The 8955-nt window shown below is 35.3% G+C and overlaps 1 protein-coding gene across 1 annotated transcript in view; it reads left to right on the top strand.

Annotated features, from left to right (window-relative positions):
• The window catches only part of AHI1 (Abelson helper integration site 1), a 195937-nt gene that overhangs the window by 33997 nt on the left and 152985 nt on the right, over window positions 1-8955 (top strand). Inside the window, exons 10-12 of the mRNA XM_019648087.1 lie at window positions 2218-2403; window positions 4036-4188; window positions 6211-6343. Of these exons, the coding sequence (XP_019503632.1) occupies window positions 2218-2403; window positions 4036-4188; window positions 6211-6343 (472 nt within the window). The remainder of the gene's footprint in view (window positions 1-2217; window positions 2404-4035; window positions 4189-6210; window positions 6344-8955) is intronic.

Here is an 8955-nt window from a genome sequence, read left to right as displayed (position 1 = left end):
GCTGAGCTGCCAACAGGTAGCAGGATGGCTCAGCTAAAAAAAAAAAAAAGAAAGAAAAATCCATCTTTGAGGAAGTGGCATGAGTCAAATTAAAATTTTAACATTTTAATACCGATACCATTGGTTCCAGGAATGTCCTAGATAATTGTAAAGTTATTATAGTGATCTATATGAACCTCAAATGACCCTTGTCCAGATATAAATGAGACTTGATTCTAATTCTCAGCTAGAGGTACTTTCAGTTTTTGTAGCATATATATATATATATATATATATATATATATATATATATATATATATATGACTATAAAATAATAAAGCCTTATTTATTCAAGTTCTCCATTATATAATTTGTAACCATGTGACAGTACCTTGGTTGGATCTTAGTTGTTTCCTTATACTAAGCAGCATACCAGTATGAACTGGATTGCCTGGTGAATATTAAAACAACTTATAGAAAGTGTAATTTAGAAGCTGGGGAATAATACCTCCTTGAAATGATACTCCCTTATGATAAGCTTCAGGCAGTCAGCAGTGGGGTTTATGAAGGGAACCTTGAGTGCTTAATATTTAATGACTGGACATCTCTGTTATTCAATTTGAAACTTCTTTACCCCTCTATATCATAACATCATTCCTCAGCTTACGACATCCCTTGACTTTACATCCTTCCCTAGAGGGGTAGGAGAAAGATGGGCTATATTTTGCCAACTCTGTTCCTTTATTGACGCTTCAGTATTTCTGAACACACTGCAATCTGAATTTTTCCTTAGCCCTAAAGCGTCTCCTAGCAAATCAATAAGACTTCCATTTGCCAACTTACTGAACATTTTTCAGTTCTTTTATGTTACCTATGCACATGTAATATGTTACTATTGAAACTCGGTTATCTTGGTTTTCTAGACACCATCCTTTCCTGATTTTCCTTATACCATTCCTTCAGTTTCCTTCATGTTCTTCCATTTACTTCTTTAATATCAATCAATAAAATCAAGGTTTCATCTTTAACCCACTTTCCTTAGACCCACTTTTCTTGCCTGTGCTTCACATTTCAGACATTTCAACTTGGATGACCCATAGATATCTGAGACTCCTCCCAAACTGCACACCCTACCTGAATCATTACCCCTTCTCTGGCAGCTACTTCAGTTGGTAGCTTTGCCATCTGCCCAGTCTGCCAAGTTTATAACCTTAGAGTTGCGCTATTCGTTTTGGTAGCCACAAGTCACATGTGGCTATGTGACTTCCAGTTAATTAAAGTTAAATATAATTAAGATTTTTAATTCCACAGTTGCACTAGCCACATTGTATTGTATAGCACAAACACAGAACATCCCCATCATCACAAGAAGTTCTGTTAACACTACCTTAAGAGTCTTTCATGACTTTTCTCTTGTTTGATTTTTCTAAGTTGCATCAGTCAGTAACGATTACTGAATATGTTTCCTGCACGCAGTCCCTACTCTTCTGTTGTAGCTGTCACCTTTCTGTTCTGCCTGAATTGCTGCAAAAACTCCCAGCTGTCTTCCTAATTTGTAGAACACAAAGGTTAACAAAGGCATTTTCTACTTAGAGTCATAATCTAATGAAAAAGGGCCTGTGTTGATTTGGTGAGATTTTTATTTTTCTCATAAAAATCTCCATTTACTTAGCTTAAACATAAGTTATTTAGTAGTTTTTTTTTTAATTAAGTAAACTTTTATAAGAAGGCAGACTAAACTATTTTTAAATGTAATTAATGGATTGAATGAGTTTAATTATGTTAATTAGAAAATGATTTTGACTTTTTAAAAATTAAAACCATAAAATTTTACCATTAAAAATACTAAACAAATGGAAAATCTGTTTCTGTGTTTAAATAATATGCATTTTAATCTTTCTTATTATTTCAAACAAAGGTATCTTGATCACCTTTGTGCAAAGTAACATCTGGCACAGTAATGTAAATGCTTTAACAACCATCTGAAGTTGTACAGGCAAAAAGACAACTATCAGGAAAATATTTAAAACATCATTTAGGTTACCTTTTGTCAAAATGATTTGGAACTGTACTTAACCAACTATGTCAGTCGATGTTCTTTGCTTTATGAATCTAAGGAATTTCAGCATGCCATATTAATCTTTTTAAAATGAGTTTTTGACTATATAGTATTATTGCTTTATCTGATGTACTTATTTTCAATGAAGATAAAATTGTATTTGAATTCTTATTTTAAGCTTCTAGGAGCCAATGGAAATGTAAACATCAATTCAAAACTTCGCTTGCAGCTGTATTACCCACCAACAAGGCCTCGATCCCAGTCAAATGTCGTTGAGGTTTTTGAATGGTGGTCAAAATGTCCAAGAAATCATTATCCATCTACATTGTATGTAACTGTAAGAGGATTGAAAGTTCCAGAATGTGTAAGTAATTGCACATAAAAATATATATCCTCTGTTGTTGAGGTTAAATGGTGACATGTTTCCATTTCTGAAAAGATAAGGACTCTAGAATTATTTTAATAGATTCCTAGAATAGAAAGTTACCTTCAAAGATTATGTATTAAGCCTGTAATAGCTGATACTTAGAAGATACTTAAATGAATTTTAAGTATTAAATATAAGTTTCAATGTTAGGAAAAATATTTTCTTCTTAAAATAATACTGGTTTTTTTTTTTAAAAGTTAAAGATGAATGATGTGAAGCAGAAGTTGACAAGTGTTTTCCATAAAGGATCAGATAGGAAATATTTTAGGCTTTTTAGTCCATACAGTCTGTGTCACAACTACTCAAGTTTGTCTTTGTAGCATGAAAGTAGCTATGTAGACATATGTAGGTGATAACTAAACAAATTGAAAATGTGTTCCAATAAACCTTTAATTACAAAAACAGTCAGCAGGCTAGATTTGGCCTGGGCCATAGTTTGCAGACATGATTTACAGGCACATTTTTCACAATATTATTCAAATAATCAGTAAAACTATTTCTACTGCTGTTTCCAGAGATTAAAATTGTGAGCAATCTTAGCAAAGAATATGTCCTAAAATGAAGTTAAACTTTTGCTTTTGTCTTATTCGCTATAAGACATTCCATGTCCATTGTATATTCTATAGTTGATATAAACTGTGACCACAGAGTTGGTTTGCATTGATTTGAATGGAGTTAAATTACTTTTGAGAAATGGAAGGTTTAAAAAACTTTCGACCTTTATGATATCAGTTTTGTGATATTAAAGTCAGAGATACCATAGCATATTAGAGCCATGACATAACTTCTTGTAGGTATTGATGAAGAGGCAGAAACAAAGGAACAGAATTATTAGAACCATTTCATGTTATCATTAGAATTCTGTTTTTTAACTCCCAACTTCTAAGGTTTTTTGGTTATAAGACTCTAATTTCAAGCAATTTTAATTTTATTTAGAATAATGTACAAATAAAAGTAGAATTTTTTTGGGGCTGGCCGAGTGGCGCGATGGTTAAGAACTGGCTTGGGACGCCAGAGGGCCCCAGTTCGGGTCCCACATATGAGGGCCAGTGACACTGCCCTCTACAGCTAAGATGCTGAACAACAGCTCAACCTGGAGCTGGGCTGCCATGAGTCGCCGGGGATGGCGTAGGCTGCAGCCCCTGCTGCAGTGGGTTGCCATGGGCTACAGTGTGTAGCCAGCAGCCAGCGTGAGCGGCCAGCAGCCAGCGTGAGCGGCCAGCAGCCACTGTGAGCGGCCGTCCAGAAGCCGGCGACTGATCTGCCTCGCCCAGGAAGACAGCAATGATGGTGCCAACTTGGGCCAGTGAAGCGACGTCCTCCACAACTAGACTGAAGAACAAAACGAGAGCAACTTGTCTGTTCCCTTTCCCCGAATTCCCCAGCGCTGTTCCCATCCCCCCAATTCCCCAATAAAAATCTTAAAAAAAAAAAAGTAGAATTTTTTCTGGATTACACTTTGAAAACATTTCCATGTCATTTATTTCAATATTTTTAAAACCGTATATGCTAGAAAAGAGAAAAGAATTAACATGATATATAATTTTCTCATTTTATATACATGTGTAGATAAAGCCGTCTTACTGTTCTGTGATGGCGCCTCAGGAGGAAAAAGGGAAACCAGTGTATTGTGAGCAACACCGTGAGTCAAGTTCAGTAGAGACAGAACCTGGACTAGAAGTTGCAAAGGATGATGTAAAGTGGAAACGACTACCTGGGCAGGTGAAGTGTTTGATGATACTGGATTTATTTAGATATTTAGTTATTCACTTTAAACTTTCCAACAGGTCCTAGGGTAACTGGATTGCTATTTAGCTCTCAGACTATCCGTGTTTTTAACCACAGTCTTGTCTTTCCATGAATTCATGTGACAGATAATAATAAGAGTGCTTATCATTTGCATAAAAGCCCCATCTTAGGTTTTTTAATACAACTGCCCAGGTCAGTTTGCTAGAGCTTCCATAAAAAAATATGCAGACTAGGTGACCTCAACAACAAATTTAGTTCGTCATTGTTCTGGAGCCTGGAAGTCCCAAGATCAAGGGTTGGCAGGGTTGGTTTGCTCTGAAGCCTTTCTTGGCAGCAGATGGCTGCCATGTTGCTGCCTCTTGGTGGTGTTTTCCCGTTGCCTGTAGGCCCTGGTGTCTCTTCCAGTCAGGACACTGGTCTGATTATATTGGCTCCCCATCCTAACAACTCATTTTAACTTAATCAGCTTTTTAAAGACCTTATCTCCAAATACTGTTACATTCTGAGGCACTGGGGTTAGGGCTGTAACAAATGAATTTTGGGGGTCATAGGTCAGCCCATAACAAAAGAAAAAAATAAAAATAAAACAGATTTTTGATATTTGTAAGAGGTAGTCTTCTAATGGATATTATTATTAAAAAGTTGATTTCTTTTTATGGATTCATGCAGCTTTTTGTAGTCCCTGGCTTCTCCCTGAATCACATTTTGATGGAGAGAGTACATGTATATCCTTCTACTGCAAGTTGAGCAGTATTTAGGCTTTTACTAAGGTTTTCTCTTGGTTAGCATACTTTGCAGTAGTGAGAAGCATTGCTGTTAGTTTTGCAGATCTCTTGTCTCCACAAAGAGCCCCATCTTAGGTTGTTTAATAAAATTTTTGTTGTTTTATGTTTTTGTTTTATATTATGTTATTTTGTTTTATATTATGTGTCTGAGACATTACCAGATGCATTGTATCCAAAATCTTAATTTATCCAAACATTAAGTATTTACAGAAGAATGATTATTATCCTAGACCTTTTCACATTCTGTGTTTTGCATCACATTTTACTTTCTTTTTGAGGCCAATTTTACAGATCCATCTTAATGTCATTTTTAAATACTTCAAACATAATAATATAGAAAGAACAACACTTAGACTATGCCCTTGGGGATCTTTTACATCACTTGGGGAAATAGAAAACAGTTACAAAGGTGTTTGCTGTCAGGTATGCTGCAGAGAAGTCTTAAGGAAAGACAGGTATAAAAATAATTGTGGTTAAGAGCTTGCTCAAGAGTGCGAGCTCTGAGCATCAGGGTCGCTGGTTCTATTCCCGGACCTAGCTGAGCTGCCGCTGAGCTGCCAACAGGTGGCAGGATGGCTCAGCTAAAAAAAAATAAATAAAGGTCCGGCTGAGTGGCGCGATGGTGTGTGGCCAGCAGCCGCAGTGAGCAGCCATCCAGAAGCCGGCGACTGATCTGCCTCGCCTGGGAAGAGCGCAATGATGGTGCTAACTTGAGCCTGTGAAGCACCATCCTCCACAACTAGACTTAAGAACAAAACGACAGCATCTTGTCTGTTCCCTTTCCCCCAATTTCCCAGCGCTGTTTCAATCCAGTCAATTCCCCAATAAAAATCTTTAAAAAAAAAAAAGACTAACCACCTATCTTTAAAAATAAATAAATAAATAAACAAATAAATAATTGTGTAGCTTAGCAGTTCTCAAAGTGTGATTTGGGAACTACTGGGAGTCTTGAAAACCTTCCAGGGTGTCTGTAAAGTCACCTATTTTCATAATAGAGTCATAGTGATTCTAATGATTTCATAATGATTTAAGGTTTTTCCCCCTTTTAAGTGGTTTTCCATCATTCTGCTTACTTGCTTTTCTCTTCCTCTGTGTCACAGGAAAAGGACTTGGGGGATAAACGTCCTCCACTACAGTAATTGAAGTTAACAACTAGCCTTTGTATTTTGATGTTTCTTAATTTATATTTTTTAAATGTATGTTCTTTTAGGCTTGCCGTATCCCAAACAAGCAGCTTTTCTCACTAAGTGCAGGAGAACGAGGATGTTTTTGTCTTGCTTTCTCTCACAACGGAAGAAGATTAGCAGCAGCCTGTGCCAGCCGGGATGGATATCCAATTATTTGTGAGTAGTAGTAACCCTGCCTGTCCAATCTGATTGATGTCCTTTTGGAGAACACTCTTTGGTTTTTAAAATTCATTGAAATCCTAATTTGAGTAATCCCCCAGCACTACTAAATTAAGAAAAAGAGATTTCTTCAAGTAAAGTTAACAGTTCTTTTATAATAACTTCATACTTTTCTGTATAATATCTGTTTAGAAGTAAAATGAGAATGATTAAATGAAGGATGGTAAATTATTTTGAAAACATTCAGGAGGATTTTTTTTCAATTACAGTTGACATTCAGTATTATTTTATATTTGTTTCAGGTATACAGCACAGTGGTTAGACATTTATATAATTTATGAAGTGATCCCCAATTAGTCTAGTACCTGCCTGTCAATATACATAGTTATTGCAATATCATTGACTATATATCCTATGCTGTACTTTGCATCCCCATGACTATTTTGTAACTACCAATTTTACTTCTTAATCCCTTCACCTTTTTACCCAATCCCTTAGTCCCCCTCCCCTCTGTAACCATCAGTTTGTTCTTTGTATCTATGAGTCTGTTTCTGTTTTGTTTGTTCGTTTGTTCTTTAGATTCCACATATAAGTGTGATCACATGGTATTTGTCTTTCTCTGTCTGATTTATTTCACTTAGCATAATACCCTCCAGTTCCATCCATGTTGTCACAAATGGTAAGATTTTTTTTTATGGGCGAGTAATATTCCATTGTATATATGTACCACATCTTCTTTATCCAGTTGTCTATTGATAGGCACTTGGGTTGCTTCCATGTCTTGGATGTTGTAAATAATGCTTCAGTGAACATATGTCTTTTTGAATTACTGTTTTGAATTTCTTTTAATAAATACCAAAAAGTGGAATTACTGGGTCATAAGGTAGTTCTATTTTCAATTTTTTGAGGAACTGCCATACTTTTTTCCATAGTGGCTGTACCAGTTTGCAATCCTAGCAACAGTGCATGAGGATTCCCTTTCCCCACATCCTCTCCAACACATGTGTGTTGATTTACTGATGATAGTCATTTTGACAGGTATGAGGTGATGTCCAATTATGGTTTTAATTTTCATTTTTCTGATGATTAGTGATGTTGAGCATGTTTTCATATGTCTATTGGCCATCTGTATGTCCTCTTTGGAGAAATGTCTATTCAGGTCCTCTGTCTATTTTTTAATTGAATTGTTTGTTTTCTTGGTGCTGAGTTGTATGAGTTCTTTATAAATGTTGGATATTAATCCTTTATCAGATGTATTGTTGGCGAATATCTTCTTCCATTCATGAGGTTGTTTTTTTTTGTTTAGTGTGGTTTCCTTTACAGTACAAAAACGTTTTAGTTTAATATAGTCCCATTTGTTTATTTTTTCTTTTGTTTCTTTTGCCTGAGGAGATAGATCAGAAAAAAATATATCACTAATAGCAATGTCAGAGAGTTTACTGTCTATGTTTTCTTCTTTAGGGGTTTTATGGTTCATATCTTATTACATTTAAGTCTTTAATCCATTCTGAGTTTATTCTTGTACATGGTGTAGGAAGGTCTCTAGTTTCATTTTTTTGCATGTATCTGTCCAGTTTTCCCAACACCATTTATTGAATAGATTGTCTTTACTCCATTTTATGTTCTTCCCTCCTTTGCCATAGATTAATTGATCAGGTAAGCATGGGTTTATTTCTGGGTTCTCTGTTTTGTGCCTTTGATCTGTGTGTCTGTTTTTATGCCAGCACCATGCTGTTTTGATTACTATAGCCTTATCATATAGTTTGACACCAGGTAGTGTGATACCTCCAATTTTGTTCTTTTTTCCTCAAGATTGTTGTGGCTATTCAGGGTCTTTTGTGCTTCCATAGATTTTAGATGAAAAATGTCATTGGTATTTTGATAGGCATTGCACTGAATCTATAGATTTCTCTGGGTAGTATGGACATTTTAACGATGTTAATTCTTCCTATCTATGAGCACAGTGCATTCTTCCACTTATTTGTATCTTCTTCAGTTTCTTTCTTCAATGTTTTATAATTTTCTGAGTACAGGTCTTTTACCTCCTTGGTTAAATTTATTCCTAGGTATTGTTTTTTTGATGCAATAGTAAATGGAATTGTTTTATTCATTTCCTTTTCTGATAGTTTGTGATTGGTGTATAAAAAGGCATTTGGTGTATAAAAATGCTACTGATTTTTGAATATTAATTTTATATCCTGCTACTTTACTAAATTCATTTATCAGTTCTAGTCATTGTTTGGTGGAATCTTTAGGGTTCTGTCTATACAGTATCATGTCATCTGCAAATCATCACAGTTTTACTTTTTCTGTTTCAATTTGGATGCTTTTTATTTCCTTTTCTTGTCTGATTTCTATGGCTAGTAGAACTTCCAATACTATGTTGAATAAAAGTAGTGAAACTGGAAATTCTTGTCTTGTTCCTGATCTTAAGGAAATGCTTTTAGCTTTTCCCCATTGCTTATGATGTTAACTGTGGCTTTGTAATATATGGCCTTTATTATGTTGTGACACGGTCCCTCTGTTCCCACTTAGCTGAGAATTTTTATCATAAATGGATACTGGATTTTGTCATATGCTTTTTCTGCACCTATTGATATAATCATATG

This window comes from Hipposideros armiger, unplaced genomic scaffold, assembly GCF_001890085.2.
Source record: "Hipposideros armiger isolate ML-2016 unplaced genomic scaffold, ASM189008v1 scaffold_120, whole genome shotgun sequence".
NCBI lineage: Eukaryota > Metazoa > Chordata > Mammalia > Chiroptera > Hipposideridae > Hipposideros > Hipposideros armiger.
Note: the sequence above shows the minus strand (reverse complement) of the source record. Positions and strands in the feature narration are given on the sequence as shown.